Source organism: Nyctereutes procyonoides, unplaced genomic scaffold (genome assembly GCF_905146905.1).
Source record: "Nyctereutes procyonoides isolate TBG_1078 unplaced genomic scaffold, NYPRO_anot_genome, whole genome shotgun sequence".
In the NCBI taxonomy this organism is placed as follows: domain Eukaryota; kingdom Metazoa; phylum Chordata; class Mammalia; order Carnivora; family Canidae; genus Nyctereutes; species Nyctereutes procyonoides.
In genome coordinates this window covers 6,823,357-6,845,509 of record NW_026575125.1, presented here as the reverse complement: position 1 = coordinate 6,845,509, position 22,153 = coordinate 6,823,357, and the positions used below count along the sequence as shown (strand labels likewise).

General features: G+C 51.3%; 1 protein-coding gene across 3 annotated transcripts in view; it reads right to left on the bottom strand.

Moving 5' to 3' along the window:
- WWC3 (WWC family member 3) overlaps nucleotides 1-22,153 on the bottom strand; it is a 118,976-nt gene that overhangs the window by 3,964 nt on the left and 92,859 nt on the right. For all 3 annotated transcript variants that reach the window (XM_055338204.1, XM_055338205.1, XM_055338206.1), the window contains 13 exons: nucleotides 21,848-21,937; nucleotides 20,292-20,857; nucleotides 14,698-14,818; nucleotides 13,852-13,926; nucleotides 12,991-13,077; nucleotides 11,753-11,945; nucleotides 10,519-10,683; nucleotides 10,012-10,163; nucleotides 9,343-9,508; nucleotides 5,767-5,931; nucleotides 2,871-2,963; nucleotides 927-1,154; nucleotides 186-313 (listed from right to left, as the gene is read on the bottom strand). In XM_055338204.1, the coding sequence (XP_055194179.1) occupies nucleotides 186-313; nucleotides 927-1,154; nucleotides 2,871-2,963; nucleotides 5,767-5,931; nucleotides 9,343-9,508; nucleotides 10,012-10,163; nucleotides 10,519-10,683; nucleotides 11,753-11,945; nucleotides 12,991-13,077; nucleotides 13,852-13,926; nucleotides 14,698-14,818; nucleotides 20,292-20,857; nucleotides 21,848-21,937 (2,229 nt within the window). The remainder of the gene's footprint in view (nucleotides 1-185; nucleotides 314-926; nucleotides 1,155-2,870; nucleotides 2,964-5,766; nucleotides 5,932-9,342; nucleotides 9,509-10,011; nucleotides 10,164-10,518; nucleotides 10,684-11,752; nucleotides 11,946-12,990; nucleotides 13,078-13,851; nucleotides 13,927-14,697; nucleotides 14,819-20,291; nucleotides 20,858-21,847; nucleotides 21,938-22,153) is intronic.

Sequence of the window (22,153 nt, the reverse complement as noted above, 5' to 3'; positions counted from 1 at the left end):
AAAAAACCCAGCGCCTAACCAAAAAGGATCAGGAAAAGAAAACATCAAAATACTAACAGCAGTGGGGATTCTGGTTTTATCCTTAACTGCCTGTGGGTTGTTTTTTAATGCTCTCTATTTTTTATGATGACGAAGGTATGACAGTATAAAGCCAGCAAGGAGGCAGGGCCTGCGGCCTTCTCTACCTGAAGGTCTGCACTTGGATGGGCTCTTTGTGGCTCCGTCCGCGCAGCTCGCACACCCCTCTGGAGGCCTTCTTCAGCATCTTCTCAGCTGCCTGTTCCTGATGGAAGTCAAGTTTGGTCTGTCTTGTCTGGAACGGCAACATTGGAAGAACAGGGCCCTTTTACTTCTAGTTTTTTTTTGTTTCTGTTTTAAAGATTTATTCATTTATGAGAGACACAGAGGCAGAGACATAGGCAGAGGGAGAAGCAGGCTCCCCTGCAGGGAGCCTGACATGGGTGGGACTCGATCCCGGGGTCATGACCTGAGCCAAAGGCAGACACTCAACCACTGAGCCACACAGGTGCCTCTTTTACTTCTGGTTTTACGGAAGAATGAGGAAAGCCACTCCCAGCTCTGGGGGCCTGGAGGGGAGAAAGGCCTGCCTCGTCCTCACACGGCCCCACCACAGGGAATCCTCCCAGGAGCTACTGGGGTCCTTGGGATCATGCCTTGAGGACGGCAGGCCCAGAATATTCCACCACGAAGCGGAGAGTGGCGATGCCCGCCGGCAGCACCCTCCTCCCCACCCCATGCCACCTGAGGCAGCTGCAGAAGGCAGGTGTCCATGCACCCAGGAGCACCAGCCGCGGGGCCCACGGAGGGAGACAGCCAACTCCTGCAGCCCGGCCCGTGCGGCGCCGACGTGCAGCGTCCTCGTCAGGGCCAGGCGGGCCCCAGGGCGCAGGGCTGCGGCCTCTCACCTGCCTCTCTGCCTCCTTCAGCAGGCTCCGGAACCGCTCGTCCCGCAGCACCCAGTGCGGGAGGTCAGTCTGGCCTCGGAGCTGCGCGTCTTCCAACCGCTGTCTCAGCTCCCGCAGGGCGCAGATCTCCTCGTTCAGCTGCCTCTGCCGTGTCCTCGAGGCCTGGAGGTCCAGCTCCAGGTCCAGGGAGGTGCGGGCCATGAGCTCGGCCAGGGACGACCTGCAGGGCTGCGGGACACGGCGGCTGTGAGCACGTGCTAAGCTGTTACTGGGCACCACGCGGCCAGCGGCCCGGACTCCCAGCCCCGCTTGTCCACCGAGAAAGGGGACCGGGGATCAGAGCTCTCCGAGGGGCGGTTCTCTGCGCATGGCCGAGGGGAACACTGATTGGGGCCAGATTAATTTGAATCTCCAGCTCAACACCAAGTTGTCTGCTTTAATGGTGACCTATGCATCTGCAAAAGTGTAGAGAAACAGACCCTCTCATATGGAGCTGGTGGGGTCAAAAATGGGCATCACCTTTCTGAAGGCCTACTTGACAGTACACGTCAAGGCACAAAACGTGCACTTCTTTGGTTCTGAAATTTCACTTTGACTTGCCTTTGAAAGGCATAACTCATGACATGCAAAAGTGATCCAGTTAAAGTTTATGACACAGAAAACCTAAACATATAACAAGAGAAAATGGATTAGGTCAGTTACAAGGCCAGCATAAAACACAGCCACTGTAAAAAGCAGAAAAAAATATATTGGAAAATCTTAAATGATCCACCATATAAAGGGGGAAAAGCATGTCATAAACCATAGGAATGCTTTTTGTTTAAAAGATTATACACCCACACACGCAAGCTGTCAAAACCTTTCCTCCCCGTATAAGCCTCAAGCAAGCAAACCTGCCACGTTCGAGAGAAGTCCTAAGATAAGAGGAGAATTTTTGTGTGTGGCGCTGAGAACAGTACTTCCCATTGGATGGGAAACGCCCGTAGGAACAGCAATTACTGTAACACCCAGCAGCGCCGTTTGGTGGGCTGAATAACCGCAGGCTTCTTACACGCACATAACACTATTCTGCACACATATGGAATGTGAATGCAAATATAGGAGAGGATTTCATAAACACAAGTTCATTTAAAACTACTCAATTCATGGTAGAGCTCAGTGGTTCTCAACCAGAGATGACTTGGCCCTCCAGGGGCCACTGGACAGTGTCTGGAGACATTTCAGGTTGTCACAAGTCGGGGTGGGGGTGGGAGGCCGCCTAATGGCAACTAGGGATGCAGCTCTGTGCCCTCCAGCACCCAGGCCAGTCCCCAGGACCAGGCCCCAGTGCGAAATGTCAACAGCGTGGCTGCTGAGAAACACTTTTATAGCTGAATTGGGTCTTTTCTTCTTGTTCCCAGTTGGCAGCTGCTCTACGTACAGCCACCGCAAGGAAATCTGGGTTTTATTATTATTTCTTTAATACAGTCTTATCCTGAAAAAGACAAGGAACTACCCGCTTAGAACAGAAAGCAACAAACTCTGTAAACTGATGTGATATGGAGGAAAAAACATGGTGGGTAAAGTAAATTAAAGCAGAACAGGCCTATGTAGAATGCTCGATGCCGAAAAAGGCAGATTTTCTCAACTATACATACTCCCTTGTCAAAAAAGAAAAAAGAATCTTTCGTACAGATTAGTTGATTCTATATTACCATATTTAAAAACGTGAAGATCATGAATTATTTTAGATCATGATGTTATCCTAGGAAATTAAGAAATATTGGTAATGTTCTGATATCATATAGGCTCCTAAAACTTATACCTAAGTTAAAAAGGAAATACATTACCTTTTTTTAAAAAAAAGTTACTTTTAATTATTGTTACCTAAAATATTGCCTTTTAAGTTCTATAAAAATGACTCCCGGGGTGAGTACACTCCACATTAGTTGACATGGCACGTACCTGCTTATAGCGAAGGGTCCGTCTTTCCAAGGTGTTTCGGACAAAGGGGGACTTCCGGGGCAGCGTCGAACTGTCGCTGTCACTACGATAAAGCTGTGCCAGAATAATAATAATAATGTTCAGAAACACTTTCTCAGAAATTCAATATTCATTCTCTCCATGTATCTGAACTGCATTATTTCATTTTCCTTCACGGGTACCCGAACCCACTGATGACGGCTGGTACTTTTACCAAGCCTTCTGGTCTCTGTGAAGACAAAACTGAAGCAAGTGTCAAGTAAAATTAAAGACCAATAAGAACAAATCAAATAAGCAAACCAACCCCCCACCCTCCTTCACCCAAACCGTGTGAAGTTTCCAGGGGGACAGAGTCAACAAATTCCCGCCCTACTAATACCGACTGGGACTTGTCGCGTGCAGCGCTCACAAAGCCAGCACGGACCTCAGTGCCTCTCGCCTGCTCTCGCTCATTGTCATTTGCTCTATTTCTGGCTTTGCCAAGACCTGGGAAAAAACGGCTTTCCAAAAAGAGACTCGTTCCTGGTAGTAGGACGAGACACCACCACTTACATCCCCTCTGCCAGTCAAGGGAAAGGGACTGCTTTTAAAATGAAAAATACGCCAGGCTCCCTGCATGGAGCCTGCTTCTCCCTCTGCCTGGTCTCTGCCTCTCTCTCTCTCTCTCTCTCTCTCTCTCTCTCTCATGAATAAATAAATAAAATCTTAAAAAAAAAAAGTAGCAGCACCTTCTTTATGGGAGCAGAGACATTTCGTGGTGGGTTCTTGCTTCAGGATCAAAGTTGATCTGTGTGAAAGCCGAAGTCCTTCCTTGCCTTCGTGGCCTCCTTGTCCATGCCAGTTAACCCCAAATGCCCAGGAAATGCGGTGGCACGGCAGTGTGTATGCCCCCCACCTCGATCGTTACAGACAGATAAGAACAAAGAAGCCTCTAAAAGCATCATCTGTAAATGCGTGCTCTTAGGCAGGGCACAGAACACGGCACAGGAGCTGGAAACCTTTCTTTGGGGAAGGAAAGGATTTCCTCCTTCACCACACCCTTCTCACCGAGCAGACCTGAGCCCACTCTGCGGTGGTTTGGCCAGAGCCTAAGGAAGGGCCGTGAGGGACGCCTTCGATCTAGTATCTCTAAGCGTCTGGTTAAGCATAAGCCCCCATGGGGCTGTAGCCTGATGGGGCAGAGTGGCCGAGCCTGACCCCGTGTGACCCAGGGTAGCTATGACTGGACATCTTGCTTCTGTGGGAAGAAGCGCAGCAGGTGTTGCAAGTGGCACAGGGGCAGCTTGGGCCACCGGGCCCCAGCATCCTGCTGTTCACTGCCCCCACCCCCCCTGCCCTCTGTAGGGTGAAGGGTTAGCTCTGCTCCAAAGAAGGTTTGGTCCTTGCCCAGCTGCTAGGAAGTGCCCTGTAAACCCCTGGAATGTCCTGCCTAAGTGTCTCTGTTTACCTGGGGACCTTGGGCCAGGCGGCACATTCTCTGCTAACAATGTGATTCCTAGTGGGGGCCTTAGGCCGTCAGCTTGACTTCTGGAGGGGCTGGAGACTAAGGTCAGCCACGCAGGCAATCAGCTCTGCCACTGCGACCAACCTCCCACAGAACGCCCGGTTGGCAACCCTCCGTGCACGCGGCCTCTCCCAGCAGTGACTAGTGACAAGAGCCATTTGCACAACTCCACAGGGAAAGAACCGGCAGCTTGTGCCAGGTCTCTCCTGAATGCTGCCCTGCGTGCCTCCTCCCTCTGCTGACCCTGGTCTGTGTCTTTTCACTGTAATAAACCACAACTGTGAATATAGTGGCTTTGCTGAATTCCGTGGGTACTAGCAAGTCACTGAACCTGAGCATGGGCTCAGGGACCCCTGAACCATTCTCCCGATGTCTCCTGCACAGTTCTCACGCCGTTTCTCTCCAATGACTGAACTTCGGCTTTGCCCAAACAGAGCCAGCTCTTTGGTCATCCCCTTCAGCAGAAGGTGCTTTACTTCAATAAGCCCAGTTCAGAGGTGGGAAGGGTCAAAGGTCTCCTCCATCTAAACAGCCCCATCAGGCCACTGTGCCATGACCATTCATCCTCCAAATTCCCTTCTCCTTCCTAATCTGTGTTGTCCCTGTCACACCACCACAGCCAGCCAACCTCTGACATGCTGTCCTATCCTCAAGGACCCAGAGGATTGGGTCTCCCTCTCTCTCTCAGGGTTCTCAACATCAGAATCATCTGGATGCTTCCATATGCTCTGATGTCCAGGCTCCACCATGACCAATGACGAATCTCAGGGGTGGAACCCGGGCACCAGCATTTTGTGAAGCCCTCACCCCTCCACCCCCCACCATGCCGACTTGACTCCATTGTGCAGTGCGGCCAAGGCTGAGAACCACCGGTGTCTCCTGCCTTCACCCTTGGGGTGATAATTTACGTGGGGGGGGGGGGTCAGAACCCTGCCTCAGTGCCCCGAGCCTTCAAGGCTGCCATCACCCTGGGACCCTGCTACAGCTACACTGCAAGACTTCCAACCACTCAGTGGGCTGACTTCCCAATCTCAACTCAACTGAGGATAGATACTCCCTGTTCCAATTTGTTAGCCCTCAGGCTGATGTGGAAACAACCCGCCCTGCTTGCCGACCAGGAGTTGGGGCACATACACACTGAAAATCTAGGGAGAGATGTATTAGAATCTTGAAGAGATCCAGAGTTAGATATGCGTGGGAGCGGAGGAGTCGGAGTCACAAACCTGACTGCATATCCACACGTGTGGTGCTCATTATCACTACTTGTGAGAACACACAGGTCTTCTAGCGTGAACAGTAAAAATAAAACATGACAAAGGGGGGAGGAAAAAAAAGAAAATGCTCCAGACAAGTGGCAAAGGAATTTCAACTTACTCTGCAAACATACTGGCTTCGTGCTCCAGGAGAGAAGGTCTGTGAACGGACAATCGTGCTACTCCGGATGAAAGGTGACCCGCGGGCCCTGCGGCTGGGCCTCTCCTTCGGAAGACTCGCTACTTCTTCTGGAAAGACATCTTCAGTGTTGGTTTCCTTATCAACCTAGAGAGTAGTTCATTATTACCATGGTTTGTTCTAGAATATGAGCAATTAGCTTCACATGAGCCATCCTAACCTTCTTCTCCCTTGGAGTTCTAGCTGGGATTTCACCCTTATGTCCAAAACAAGTTTTGATACTCCTCCTCCCAACACACACGCATCTCCTCCTATAAGAATCTCTTACTTCCCAGTTGTTCATGCTAAAACAAAACAAAACAAAACAAAACAAAACCCTCCACGTCACCCTGGATTCTACGCTCTTTCATAGATACCATATCCAGTTCAAGATCAAATCCTACTGGTTCCGGGTTTATGAAGAAGCATGTTTTGACCACTTGTCACCAACCTTCCATTTGGGTGACCATCATCTCATGCCCAATTGGTACAGTAGGCTTCTGACCGGTCTCCCCGATTCCACACCTCTTTCCCCCCTTTAATCTCTCAACTCAGCAACCAGGGAGATCCTGGTAAAGCTGAAGTTAGACCGAGCAATCCCATTCCTAGACATTCACTCCAGAACAATGAAAACAGGTATTCAAACAAATACTTCCACGCAAACATTCACAACATATTATTCACGTAGCCCAAAAGGTAAAAGCAGCCCAAATGTCCATGCATGGACGGACAGACGGATGGATGGATGGATACAAAGGGCAGCAGGCCAATCAAGGGAATACTACTCAGCCGTGAAACAGAGTGAAGTTTCCAGAACGGGCAACCCCCTAGGCAGAAAGCAGATGGCTGGTTGCCAGGAGCTGGGGGAGCAGGGTTGGGGAGTGACAGTCTCAATAGGTACAAGGCTTTATTTGGGAGGCAATGGAGATGTTTTGGAACTAGATAGAGTGGTGGTTGCCCACATCGTGAATATGCTAAATGCCTCTGAACTGTTCACTCTGCATATTTCATGTCAAAAAATTTTTTGAGAAAAAGAAAAATCATGGGGCACCTGGGTGACTCAGTCGGTTAAAAGTCCAACCCCTGACTTCAGCTCAGGTCATGATCTCAGGGTTGTGAGATCAAGCCCTGTGTCAAACTCTGCACTCAGCACGGAATCTGCTTGGGATTCCCCCCACCCCCACCCCACTAACACTTGCATGCTCACTCTCGAAGGGAGGGAGGGAGGGAGGGAGGCAGGGAGGGAGGGAGAAATCAGTGGAAAACTTTAAGTCAGATCATGTCAACCAGACCTCAAAACCACCCACCACTTTCTCAATCCTCTCAGAGAAAAGGGAGAGTCTGGAGTGAGCCCTATATGACCTGGTCCTTTCCCTTCCCTCTATCCTTGGCTCTGACGAACCCCTTGCCCTATGCTGGTCCCACTGCTGTTCTCTCATCAGCCCCCACAACCCCACCCGGGGGCCTGCACTTGCAGCTCCATGTACCAGAATGTTCTTCCCCAGCCCCACACATGGCTCCTGACACTCCTGCCTTAAGGCCTCTGCTCAAAAACTGCCTTCTCGGTGAAGCTTCCATGACCTTTTGTTCTTTTTTGTTGTTAAAAAAAAAAAAAAATTTACATTAACCATTTTTTTCAGTGTAGAGTTCAGTAGTGTTAAATATATTCACGTTGTTGTGAAACAGAGCTCTAGAACTTTTATCATCTTCCCAAACTGACTCTGTCCAGATTACATAACTCCCCATCCTCCCACCCCCTAGCCCCTGGCAACCACCTCTGTACTTCCTGTCCATATGAATTTGGATACTCTAGTGACCTCCCGTACGTGGAATCATCCAGTATTCGCCCTTCTGTGGCTGGCTGATTTCACTTAGCACAATGTCTTTAAGGTTTGTCTATGCTGTAGTATGTAAGGCAATTTCCTTTTTTAAGGCTCAGTGATATTCCATTGTATGGATAGACCGCAGTTTCCTTATCCATTCATCTGACGATGGGACACTTGGGTTGCTTCTACCTCTAGGTGATCATGAATAGTGCTGCTGTGAACATGGGTGTGCAAATCTCTCTTGGAGACCCTGATGTCAATTCTTTTGGACCTAGATCCAGAAGTGGGACTGCTGGATCATATGGCAGTTCTATCTTTAAGTGTTTGAGGAACCTCCTTACTGTTTATCCATGGAGGCTGCACCAGTTTACAATCCCGATCTTTCTAAAATATAAGGGCAAATTTATCTCTCTAGATGTAAACCCCGTCTAAAATAATAAATCTTTCTAAAAACGCAAACCCCACTTCCCTACCACCTGATCCTCCAGCAGCCCCTCTTCTCAGGCACTCCTGAACTTTCCTGAGCGATGTTGTGACCTGCTTCCCCCTGGACGGCCAGATTTCCCATTCGCTTTCATCACTGCTGCATCTGCAATGCCTAGCACCCCTCCCCCCCCTCAGCCCCGCCCATGCAGAGAGAGAATGCAAACATGGCCAAGAATGAACAGCTGGGGAACTCAGGTGAAGGGCATGTGGGTAATTGTTCTATTAGTCTAGCAACTTGTCTGTATATTAGAAGTGTTTTGAAATTAAAATCAGGGGGTGGGGATGACGACCACACATCGATCTAGCCTCCCACAGTTTCCCTCCCCCATTTGAGCCCACGCTTTTAAAGGTCTTAAAATGCTGGCCAACAGCAGACACTGGCGGCCTGGTCCACAGAACAGCTCCCCTAGAGGGGCTGCATGTGTGCAGCGTGGGCAGCTGATGCCACCTCTCTCAGGACCCGTGCTGTGGGGGGACAGCAGGGGCCATGGTGAGCGCACGTTTCAAAGAGTTGAGCAGTTTTGGGACAAAAGGTTCCATAGAGCATTGATTCAGTGTCTCCAGACCTCACGGGCTTCCTTAGGCACGTGTCATGGCAAACGTGACTGATTTCCTCACCGAGGGTACGGCCATGAGCACAGCTAAGATCAGGTGAACGGAAGGGAGCAAAGGGGCACTTCATAATACTCACTGTCACTATGGGAGAAAAGAGATTACAAGTGTCCAGGTGATGACAAGTGAACCATCCTGAGCTATAAGGGGCCCTACAGACAGGAGTGGGTCATCACCGCACGACATGGAGGACACATCTACACCTTCAAGCTGCAGCTATCCTTTCTGTTCCGTTGAGAGTTGACAGACATTTCTATGGCACCTGCTGTGCCCATTTTAAGTGGCTTCTTCACTTCTTTCCCTGGGCTCTCCATGAAACACCGTCGAGGCGATGGCCCCGGGCCCCACAGCACCGTCTGTCGTGCACTGCACCTTGCCCACGGCCACGGTCGCGGGGAGTGTCTGCACTAAGCCACACTGTCCTACTCCTGCACTTGAGCCTGTCAGCTTCAGTTTTTTCTCATCCGTGTCCCCACCAATCCCCGTGTGGTTTGCGTAGGGGATATGGGCACACATGCCCCCCTCCAGGGCAGTGCCCATTGTCGTGCGGCAGAACGTTGGGGGCCCCCGTAAGTCCCCTGACCATTCCACTTACCTTAAGAGGTGGAGGCTGAAGTTTCTCGAGACTGTAAGGATCTGCCTGGCCAGCAAACGCATGTCCATGGAGGGGGTCAACGCCGACACAGCAGGGCTCTGGGTGTGGGGGGCTGGTCTGGGCGCAGCTGCTGCAGCCACTGTCGACCGAGTCGGCTTGCCAACTCCTACGGGCAGACATTGCCGAAGCCCACAACATGTGTGTCAAGGTGGTCTTCTGGCCCTTCACCTCTTCTTCCCCAACATTTCCTCCCCAGCTTCCCCTGACCACCCTGTCTTCTGTTCCTTATCAGGAATTCTTAAGTGAATCTTACTAGTGTGGAGTGGAACAGGTGCTAACAGCTCTCCAGGATTTCATTTCTGTTTTTCCTTTTGTGGACGGTTCCTTTCACTCCTCATCCTGTACATGAATGTTCTGTGTAACCTCTGCTGACTTTGGTAAAAACCCCTTGCCAGAACTCTGGTGTCACGATAATAAAATACACTCTCCGTGAGCATCCTGCCTTCTGGGTGGCCCCGAGCGTGCCCAGCATGTTTCCACAGAGGTGCGGGCGAGAAAAGCCACTTGCACTGAAGTCCTCCGCCAGGACTCCAGCTGCCCAGCACTGGGCTGCGACGGCCCCAGAAAGTGCGCTCTGTGTCCCCGATGTGCAGAAGGGCCTCGCCCTACCTCTCAGACACGGCCTCAGCCAGCTCCTCCTTCCGCTCCATCTCCAGGATCTCATCCTCTGTGTACTCCAGCTTCACCCGCTCCTCGGCCAGCTCGCGCTCCACGGCCTGCAGCTGGGCTGTGGTTCTGGCCAGCAGCGCCGTCACTGCATCCTGCGGGGGGACAGGGGTGCTCCTGAGCTGGGTCTGGCCACCCGCTGCTGCTCTCCAGTGGCAAGAAGCGCACACACTGCGTGCCAGCAGGACGTAGCCTGGCCACTTCGTGCAGCTCCAGGGGCTCAAATTTTAAAACCATCAATGTGTCACTGCCGATCACTAGTTCGTCTGCATTAAAACCATTGTTGTGATGCCCACATACCTCAAAACCTCCCACTTCCATGCCTTCCCTTGAAACCGCCTCTTGGGCACCGCTGCACCCAACACCAAGTGTGCAGAGGCGCTCGGGACAGCTGAAGCCCTAGTGACAGCGGGCGTCGGTGGCAGGAGGGCAGTGGCGCTGTGCACGTACCGTCTTCCCGGCAGCGGCCTGTGCGGGGTCCCCGGCGGCACCCCCCGCCCTCTCACTCTCCCTCGCTCTGGGCGGCCCGCAGCTGCCGAACACCTGCACTGTGTACCAACGCAGCTGCATTTCGCTGGACCCGTCATAGTCGGCCAAGTTGATCTGAGCAATGCCCTGCATGAGTGTTAAAAAAAAAAAAGCAGAACAGGCACTGAATGATTCCACCTTAACGACCAACAGGAACTTTGTCCAACACCAGGTCACCCTCCAATCTTAACCAGACAGGGAGAATGTGCCACTGCTATTCAAAGGACCGCAGTAAAGTGAAAGTGGTAGCAGAGGATCTTACTGAGGGAAGCTCTGCGACTGCTGGTTCAGCCCAGCGGGAAAGTGCCAGGAGGGGCACAGGGGCAGAGATGGACAACCTGTGGGGGGGGGGGCAGGCTCGGGTCTGCCAAGTGACAAGCTACAGATTCGCTCTGAGATTTCTAGGGCTTCCTGAACTCCACAATCGAATTCTGCTGCCGAGGGGGGAGACCAAGGGACAAAACTCCAACTGTGCAAAAAGACCATTCTGGCTGCCGAGTCATGGCCCTGGACGGTGCATGGGTGGGCGCACTGAACACAAGCTGCTCATGCTCTTAGTTCTAGAGGTACCAGATAAAATACAGAGCAGCCAGTGAATGGAAGTATAAGTATGTCCCAAATATTGCATGGAACATATATTATTATTTATTAATATAATACTTATATTTAAAAAAAATCCACAGATTTTTTGAAATTTGCATTTAATTGATCACCTTACATTTTTATTTGCCCAATTTCTCAATCCTACTTAGTTCCCTCACCTGAAAATGGGGGAGATATAGAAGTCTTACAAGTATTAGTCGAGATAATATATTTAAAGTATAACACGCCTGGCAAGACAAATCCTGTATTCCCTGCTACAGAGATCACCTAACATGATGACAATTTCTAAGCAGCCTATCATAGGAAAAAGGAAGGGGGGGGGGAGAAGGGAGAAGAGGGAGGAGGAGGGGAAAGAAGGAAGGGAGGGAGAGAGAGAGAGAAGAGAGACAGGCAGAAAGACAAGGCAAAAACAAAGAATGAAAGAAGGACAAAAGGTGGAGTGACAAGAATGAAAAACAAAGAAAGACCAGAAGGGGTGGGAGAGACAAAGACTGAGGGGAACACAAAGAAAGGAAGGAGGGACAGGAAATGGGGGGGTAGATGGGGGACATACCAGCAGTTCTTCTTGCAGCTGCTGATTCACGGAACATACATATAACTGAAGCGACTTCAACGTCAACATGCTTGAATGCACAGGGATTCGGAACATTTCATTAAACACCAGGGGAGCCTGGAATTCCAGAGCCTTAGAGCAGTAAGTGTTCGGTGTGCCAGAGTCGATGGGCGGCAAATAAACGCGGATGTGACTGGAACCAGAAAGAAGGGGGAAAAGACAAAGAGGTGACACGATGACACACACGAACCACACACACGCATACACACACGTGGGTTTCCCTGTTCGGACGTCCGCGGGCAGAATTTTAAAGTCTTTTGTTCCCAAGAAAGGTCCTTTTCTCAACTAAGAGGAAGCCCAACAATTTCCATGCCCCTGGAGACTGGGGGGTGGGAGCACTCACAGAGAGAGGCTTAAAAGTCAGTCGTTAGGACTTCAGAAGGACTCAAACAGGGGGCCCGCTTCCAGCAGCCTGTCGGGGAGCCACCTGCGCTGACCTCCCCACGGCCCCTTGGCTCCCTCTTCAAGCTCCGTCTGCCTCGCCTCCAAGACTGTGCGCGCCAGCCTGGGGTGCCTGCCCCGTCCACCCTCGGCCCCCCACGACCGACGGGAAACTCAAACACCGGTGAACGCCGCAAAGTACACCATCGGGGGGAGCAAAGTCCCTGGCGGAGCCCTCAGCCACTTACGAGCGGGTTGCTCCCAGGGCTTTAGAAGCCGAGTTCACCAAGACTCGCGAAGGGGAGCACCTTGGCCTTGAAGGGCCCGTCGCCGGGCGCTCTGCCGCCCGCTCAGCGGGACCCCCCGGGCAGCCGTCCGGGCTGCGGGGCTCGCGGGGGGTTGCGTCTCCCAGGACACCGACACGTGCTCCTCCTTCGCTGCAACCACGGCCCGGTCCCACCAGGAGCCCTTCCCCGGTGCACAGGAGCAGAGCCGGCGCCGCGGCCCAGGCGGTCTAAACCGAGCGCTGCTGCTTAGCGTCGCTGCGGCACCTATGCAGCCCGGGTGTGTGAACTTCGTCTGCCTCAAATAATAACTGCTCTCTCTTAAAACATGTAATAATCCTTTCTATTTCAAATATTCCCTGGTATTTTATTACGAATAAACTTTGGAAGTCGGGTTCCAAAACCATCTTTTCTGTCCCGGAGCTGCCGGGCAGGCGGCCCAAGAGCTGCCATCGTGGGCTGGGGGTGCCCCCCGGGGCCCCGAAGGGAAACGCTGCCGGCAAGCGAGCTTACACTTTGCAGTCTTCCTTCAGGACCAGCCCCGCAAAGTTCTTCAGCTGGAGCACGTTCACGAGAAGACATTCGTTGGCACTGTCGAGCCTAGAGAAGGAGGAGGAGGCGGTCCACACGCTGCACGTGCCCCACGGTGGAAGGCTCCTCGCCGCCGACCCCCAGTGGTGGCCCTCCACTGGGGGTGCCCGTGCACCCTCCCCCCGGACACGCGCACATCTGGAGGCACTTCTGCTGCCGGGACTGGGTGCAGGCGGGAGGCCAGGTGTTACTGGCGCCTACTGAGCAGCCGCCAGGGATGCTGCTCGACATCCTCCAGCGCATAGGTCAGCCCCCAAAGCGAAGAAGGAGCCAGTCCCAGATGGCAATGGTGCCACCTCGACTGGAGTGATAAGTGAGCAAAACAAAGTCGTGGGGACACAAGCATTCTGCCGTGCCAGTCTGGACACTACTGGTTACTGCTTTTCACCGAAACTGCGATCAGAACCCAGAAAGCTTTGTGTGGCAGCCCACCTGGTACCTCACTCTGGGCAGGAGGGGACCGGCCTCCTGTGCAGTGGCGGACACAGGCGACTCCAGGTGGAATGTGTGGTAACTGCCCAGGGCTTTCCGTGCCCCCCACCTCCGTGACATCACAGCAGTGTTGGAGGACAGCAGTGGAGCTGCTCGTCCTCATCTCTCCTTCCTGCCACCTGTGTCCCCTCACAGGAGACCCTGAAGTGGTCCGGGGGTGTCCAGGCCCAGAGCAGCACCCAGACCACAGGGGTCCCTGCATCTCTCCCGGCCTGGAAGTGTGAGTCACTGGGTGGGCCCAATCTAGAGGTCATCTCTAGTAACAACAGGGTAGGGCTCTCTTATACTCACAAAAATCCAACGTGGATCTGGGGCCCTTCATTACCACAAATGTCCCCGTGTGTAGACTCTTCAGTATCTTCACTCCTGAACAAACCAGAAAGCCACTGGGGTTATTCCACAGGGAACCGGTCACTGCAGCTTTAGCAGAAGCTCTCTCGTGTTAGGGGCGCTTCTTACCGAGAAAGGCTTTCTTAAGTTGCGACACAAATAAATAGTTTATGTGACTAAAAGGACAAAGCAGGCCCGTCATACCTCAGTGGGCACCTGCCTACAAAGTGCTCTTGTTTTTGAGAAAATAACTTGGGATACTTTTCAAAATCACATGTGCTATTCAGGGCAAAGTTCCAAACTAACTTTTAAACCATCTGTGCTAAGTGAAATGTCTGACAGACACCTGGAAGGAAACAATGACATCAAACATATCAAATCAAGATAAAGTCCAGAATCCCAAAAGTGTTTTATTGTTACAAACGGATTCCTCTAGCTTAGGAAAGAAGAGAAGGAGGGAGAACCTCATTTCTAATGAATGCCCTTTCTAAAAGGGCAGGTCTCTCTTGTACACTGGCTCTCCTTCCCCAGCTCTCATGGGCTTAGGCCTTCAACTGCCCAGGGCCTGCCTGGAGGAAGTCATCCTCGAACCACAGGAGGAGGGCCAACCTCCAGATGTCACACAGAAGCCAGAGGACTTTTCTTCGTGGGTTGCTGAGGTCTGACCTACCAGAGTTGAGAGAAGTCGGGAAAAGATTCTAGCCTTGGTGACACACACAAACCTTCAATATGCAGAAGTCCCAAGATGCATACGTTTTGTGCTTAACAGTAACACTGTGGGAAGTGGGCTTAGGGGTAAGATCTAACCTTTTGGTTGGAGGCTCAAATACCCCGCTATCGCTCGCAAGCGAATAATCCGACAGGCATGCAGACACTCGCCGTGCTCTCCTCTCCAACCTCTTGGCGCTGTCTTCTCGAAGGGTCACTGCTACAAACAAGAGACACACCTGGGGTCAGGAGGTGACAGCACGGGAGGCCAGGGACCATGATGCTAAGAAATGAACACTCTAAGTTAGGCCACATACAAGTTACTAAGTGTTCCAGGGACATGCCATTATATATGCATACATCATATATGCATACATATGTTTGAATATGTTGCACTCAAAATCTTTTTGAATATTGAAAAACTGATGAAATAGACTTCTGGCTACTTCTTTAAAAGCTCTTTGAACAGTCACAAATTTCTCTTCACCTCTTTAATGAGCACACAGAACAGAATACGAAGGGGGGATGCCCATTTGTATCACACTTTAAAAGAGACCATCACACAGGAAAGACGGGGAAGAGATGTTACCCCGAATGTGGACAGTGCCTGTTACCTATGTGTATGTATGTGTTACCTAAATGTATGTGCCCGGCATGGGGCATTTTTCATTTCCTTCTTTATGCTGCTTGGTATTTCCTGTATTTCATACACTAAACATATACTATATATTTTATCAGAAAAAAACATTTTTTTTAATTATCCAAATAAACCCTAACAAGACACAGTGACTTTCAAGTCAGAGGACCCAGCTGACCCCAGACTCAGCCTTTGGAAACGCTCCTATGATGATGGTATCCTCCGCAGCAGCCCTGGGGCCAAACTGGCTTCCAAAATTGCTTTCCAGGGGTTAGCAAGCTACTGTTACAAGGCAGCTTATTTTTGCCTTGTATCCCTTCTGATCAAGAGCCGAAAATAAGCATCAACATTCTTCCTTTCAGCATTTCATCAACTGTCTCTGCTCTTCCCCGCACAAGTTCCTTCCCACAAAGCCAATAAATGCAGGCATACAATCCTCCCGTGCCAAGCGTGAAGGTGCACACAGGCGTCTCAACACTTTCCAGAGCGGCAGGCTTGGTTAGAATACAGAAATTTCACACGGAGCCCCGAACTGAGCCTTACTCTGACATCGCCATGCCTCCCGTTAACAGCGCAGGTCCCTCTGGCCACTTTGCACTTCTCTTTAGCCATCTAAGTTCTGAACGTGAAAACCTGGGCATCTCTGCATCCCTATGTTGAGGGAAATGTCCAGTCCACTGATGACCAGCTCACTCAACTAAACCATTATTCACACACAACAGTTTAATCCGAACACACTAAACAGCATACAGGGCTGTGGTGTTCAGTCTTAACCACCTCAACTGTAGACAAAAGCTGTCCTTCCAAAGGTCTGCAATGCCAAGCCTGGGCAGCTACAGGCTCCTCCCTGAGGGTCAGGGAACAAAGCTGGCTCCAGTCTAGGGTGGCCGGACGCAGGGACTCTCAAAGCCCAGCTCTTCTTGTCACTCCTGCCACAAGGGAGCCCCCAACCCCCCCCCCCCCAGCTGGGGACTGCAGGTGGAACTGTTCGTTGCGTGGATCTCTAGCAAACAAAGCTGCTCCCCATCTCCGGCCCTGGCCCTGCTGCTCAGCACGGCTCCTGGGCACAGCCTTGCATTCCCTCAAGGAAATAACACCAAGCCGTGACCCTAAGCACTCCTGGTTCACCCGACGGTACAACCCGCACAGAATGTCTCTCTCATTGCAATGGCAGTCCACGAGGAGAAAAAGGAAATGAAGGAATGAATCCTCACTGCTCCCAGGCTTAGTCCCCGCGCTCACGGAGCAACTGGAAGCAGTTGTTGGAAGGGAGTATGATGAGCAGTCGTCCTGGGTGAAGAAAAGCGCACAGCAGATCCCACGCTACATCCCCCCGCCATCTGCTCTCCGGCTTCGAGGTGAGACGGGGCACAGGGACCAATGCCAGTGAAGGCAGGAATAAACAATCTTCCAAACCTGCATTTTAAAAATCTCTGGCCTTTCCATCACAACAGACAGATACACACACACTGAGACCTAAGGATATCAACACTGCTTGACGGAAAAAAATATAATGAAAGTCACATTTGGGGCAAAGCTGCCAGCTGGCATACACTAAAATAATGAAAGCCACTGAAGTCTGGTAAAAAATACAGAGGAATAAGTACTGCAAGCTTTTAGAAAAGTTCTTATACAACTTTAGTAGCCAGAATAAATATTAATATTGAATTAATAATAATAGTAACTAGTGAGCTACGTTAAAGTACAACTATGCAGTCTGCCCTTCTCGGCCACACCCCCCCATCCTAAACACACTGATTCATTGCACAAAGACGTGCCTGCTGCCTGACCAACGAGGTGAAGGATTCCAAGGTCACTTACAGTGAACGTTTCTGTCGAGCCGCATGAGAAAAGAGATAAAAGAAAAGCACAAAGTGAAAAAACTGCAGAATTTAAGCCAACAATTTTAAACAGAGTATAATAGAAATATCAGTAAGATGAACAAAATCAAGGTTTTCCCAGATTTAGATTAGTGAGTACTGATGGGAAATGAAAACAGGAAAAGATTTCAAAATCATGACACATTTGACTTTTTTTTTTTAAGATTTTATTTTTAAGTAACCTCTACACCCAACGTGGGGCTCGAATTCACAGCCCTGAGATCAAGAGTCGCACGCTCCACCAACTGAGCCAACCAGGCATCCTGACACATTTGGTTTTTAAAATCCCAGAAAGAGGGGCACCTGGGTGGTTCAGCGGTTGACTATTGGCCTTCCGCTCAGGGCGTGATCCCGGGTCCCACGTTGGGCTCCCTGCAGGGAGCCTGCTTCTCCCTCTGTCTGTGTCTCTGCCTCTCTGTGTCTCTCATAAGTAAACAAAATCTTCAAAAAATAAATAAATAAAATCCCAGAAAGATAAAAGTATAGTAAAAATATTCAAAATGTTCAAGGTTAGAGTGTATTTTCCCACTCCCCCCTCCCACTGTCTGCGTCCTCGGATTGATTTAACACACAATGGAAGGAATTATTCCCAGAGCTGGCTTTGTAGGTTTGGGCAATCTTGAATCTTATCTTAGTAAAATGTCATCTTTCTTTTTTTTTAAATTTTATTTATTTATTCATGATAGACACAGAGAGAGAGAGACAGGCAGAGGGAGAAGCAGGTCCCACACCAGGAGCCCGACACGGGACTCGATCCCGGGACTCCAAGATCATGCCCTGGGCCAAAGGCAGGCGCTAAACCGCTGAGCCACCCAGAGATCCCAAATGTCATCTTTCTAAAACTCTCCAGAGGTCATACCTGAACTGTCCTCTTCCTCAGGAAACTAGAAAGTCAGAGGGAACTACGCGACAGCAGGCATCATAAGCGGGGGGTGGAGTAACATAAGGACTAGAAGGATCTGTGCCAGCTTTGTGAAGCTATGAGGACACTAGGCTCAAGCGTTCCCCCCAACGTCAAGAGAGGCAAGAAGTCACCCTGTGTCCATGCCTGAGGCTGGTTTCCCAACCCAGCGCTCTGCGAGCACCCTCCACAACCAACGCATTCACTGAGTTAATTACTTCGAGTTGAAAAAGACGGGCACCGAGGGGGGCACTGGGTGTCACACTATATGTTGGCAAATTGAACTCCAATAAAAACATATATATATATATAAAAGAAAAAAAAGAAAAGACCCAAGTCACCGGACAACGTCACACAAGAATTTACCACGAGGTGGCAGTATCTGAACCCAGCATAAAGCAAATACCTCCCCGTGGAAGGAGTCTGAACCATTATCAGTCAGCCAGAGTGGGAAGAAAAAAGAAATCAGGATCAGAAATCGAGTCAGCCCTTCTCCCTCCCACCCTGCCTTTCCCCAGGCCCCCGGGCCCTGTGTGGACTTTCCGTCTCACGGCACCGATACTCTTGGGTCTCACCCTTTGAAGACAGGCTGGCAGGGAGGCAAGGCAGTGACCGCGATCAGCTTAAGCAACAATGGATGTGTAATTTGGGCCCGATTTTGTATTTTCTTTTTTGAATGAAAGGAGTACACAGGGGGCACTGAACCTGTGATCATAAAGAATGAAGTGAACGAAGGGCACCTGCACAGGAGAATTACAGAAGCAGCAGAGGTGGGAACATGAAAGGTGCGTTCACAAACACACAGGAGACACCCAAATAACAGATGCCAAAAAGCCACGAGACTGCCTCAGGGCCTCACAGATTTCTGGTTCAGCATGTAGGTGCTAACGGGACTAAGATTCTCTTATACAGACGACAAGCAGTGTGGTTATATACAGAAAAGTCGGGGTAACAGAACGGGGGTGAATGGAAGAGCCATCAAGAGCGCCTTGCTCACGGGCAGGGAAGCCAAGACTCAGCCAAGTCCCAGGCGGGTCATGCCCACACAGCTAGCCAGTCAGCAGAGTCTGGGCCTCTAAGCTGCGAGGCTGACGCCGTTTCCACCACACCACCCTGGCTGTGTCCTCATGTTTTCTCTCTAGCCCCTGCTGCTGAAGGAGTCCCCGGCACATGTGCAGAGCTTCTCAGCCTCAGCACTACTGCCATTTTGGCTGGGTCAGCCCTCGTAGGGCTGCAGGATGTGGAGCAGCATCCCTGGTGCCCCCACTCCCACCCCCCACCCGCACCAGAGGCCAGGGGCCCCTCCCTACCGCGGCCTTCAGTTGTGACAACCAGCCACTGACAAGCACCTACCAGGGTTCAAAAGCTCCCCTGGTTGAGATCCACTAAGCTATACAAATACCTGGTGTTTGCCTACACAGAATGGCTAAAACCTTTCTGCTGTAAATAACAGCTCAGGAACTCCAGGAATGAGACCTTGCTCTCAATCCTCTCTGGAACCTAAGGAAGTTAAAAGTTGCCACAATTTGGCTCAGGAAAGCACATAAGGTCAAGGTACCAGGAGAGTCAGGGCCCGGGCCCCGCCTTGTGCATAAGCCATCAGCTAGAATATTCTTTAGGACAAGAGTTCCGTTTTCCATATGGGCTACAACCAGACAGGGCCTGGCACCAAGGAGAAGCTGAATTAACACTGACCAGATGGACAAAGTTCACGTTGCTCAATTTGGGGACCAGAGAAATCGCTTCAGTAAAAATGACGGATGCTTACCGGCACGTCTTTTGAAATTACACCAATTATTTTCATTCCCATGTTTGATAAACTACACCTTTGACAACTGTAAGGACACAGGATGAAGAGATGAAGTCACAGGGACAGAGGAAGTAGAGATTTCCAGCGGCAGACACAGTCCACGTGCTGCTATTGGGTGGCCCCCACCCTGGAAGGTTCTGGGAGCAGCTGCTGCCCAGGGGAGAGTGCGGTTCTCACCATCGTTTTCATCAATTAGGCATGTTCGGATAATAGGCCGAACACCTGGGAAAAGACGACTGTGCCATTTCCGTGACCTCTCCGGGCCCAGCGTGCAAGCCCCACGAGGAAAGCACGCAGCACACAGGCGGGCATGCTTCCCCACCCTGCCGACAGTCTGAAACCTAAAGCTCGCTAGGGAACTGAAGAGCCAGCGGACTTCAGTGCAACGGCCCACGGTCTCTTCCCCGAATCTAAGAGCCTCCTCTTCCCCGGATGGAGGAAACCCCAGGACTTCTCGATACTTACTTGCAGCCGTGGGAGCAGTGGTCACTTGAGGTCCCCGCTCGCGAGGTCCTTCCCCATCCCCAGGGAACCCGTGTGGCTGAAGGGACACCGTGCCTGGCAAGTCTTCATCCCCCAAAGCAGAGGCCTGAGCCCGCAGTCTGTCAAGGGTACCCAGGCCGGGCACCTCAAAAGTGTCCCCCAGTTGGGTCAAGGGCGAGTCGCGGGAGGCCGGAAGGAAAGGCGTGTCCAAGGGGGAGCTCGGGGGGGACAGCGAGGACAGGGAGGAGCGCGAGGACAGAGATGCCAAGGACTGCGGTGTGTCCAGGGAGCGCCTCTGCTTGTGGAAGCCTGAAGGCACCGGGGGATCCAAGAAGGGGGCATCACGCCCCAGGGAGTCAAAGGGGATGAGATCAAAGCGCAGCAGCTGGCTACACTCGGCGTCAGGCTTGTCGTACTGTGGGAGGCCGTAGATGTCGGTGAAGCTGACTGAGCTCAAGGACCCGCGGCTGGAGGCCAGCGAGCCCCGGCTGGAGGCCAGGGACCCGCGACTGCTCCCTGAAGACACGGTCAGGGTGCTGGCAGACAGGCTGAAACGAGACATACCCCACACTCTTTGAGGTGTGGCCTGAAGGCCCATGCTGGAGCCCCATTGTCCCCCACTGCTGAGCTGAGCACCTGGTCTGTTCCAGAGGGAACGACATCCAGCCCCATCCTGCCACCAACCAGAGCACGTCCTTAACCACTCACGAGCACTTCTAAGGCACCATCACTAATATTTCCTTCGTTTCCCTCTGAGTGTCAGTAGAGAGTGGTAGGTAACATCAGGGAAACGTGCCTAACATCAAGTTCCAGCTCAAACGCGGACCAGCGAGTCCACTGGGTCAAGTGATTTGTCCTCAGGACCGCCCCCCCCCACTTTGTCACTGGGGGCTGGGAGACTATCATTTCTACCCCGAGGCATTTTTAGGAGGAATGACAAAGAAATAATACATAGAAAGCCCTTCATATTACGCTTCACCATACAGTAAGTACTGGAAAACAAAGCTATTATCGAGCATGCCAATCTTCCTTTAAAAATGTTCCTATCATTTTTTTTAAAACAACAAAATAGAACCATCCATGTGCATGTGGAGATGGATACACACACTTCGGAAGCTGCTAATTCAATCACAGAATCATTGGCCGAACTTGACTTCAGACTCGTTATTCTGCAGCCAAACCTGGTTCTCCTCACATTCCCCGGATCCCACATGAGCAGTTCCTCTTAAAAATACAGCGTAGCCCCTTGCCACTGTGTGTGCCAGCACTTCGGGCTCTAAGTGCCGGGAGGAGGGAAACAAGCTAAAGGGGATGATGAAGCTCAAGGACACGTCATTATAACGTGGTAATTCGGTAGTTTCCTCTTCTAAAGCCACCTACCTTCCCAGGGGCGCCCGGATGGCTCAGCGGCTTAAGCGTCTGACTCCTGATTTCGGCTCAGGTCCTGATCTCAGGGTGGTGAGATCGCGGAGCCTGCTTGAGATCCTCTCTCTCCCTCTGCCCCTCCTCCCCTCAAAATCAGAATCAAAGTTACCTACCTTTTTAACTGGGACTGGAGATAGGACGCGAGGCGGGTGGCTTCTTCCAGCTGCATAAGGAGGCAATTTCTTTTTTCCTGAAGCAGAATCCTGTAGGTAAGAAAACAGGCCATTGGTGGATTTCAAAAATAGTGAGTTTATGATCTTCCCAATCAGAAATTCAACTGTAAATTCCCCCAAATGATTTAGGTTTCAACGACTAAGTTCTAATAACCACATCTGGGTCACAGACACCAAGATAAGAGGCTGTTTCATCTTGCTTGAAACTGCGCCCCCAGCACCCTGTACAGTGCCTGAGCCACTGCA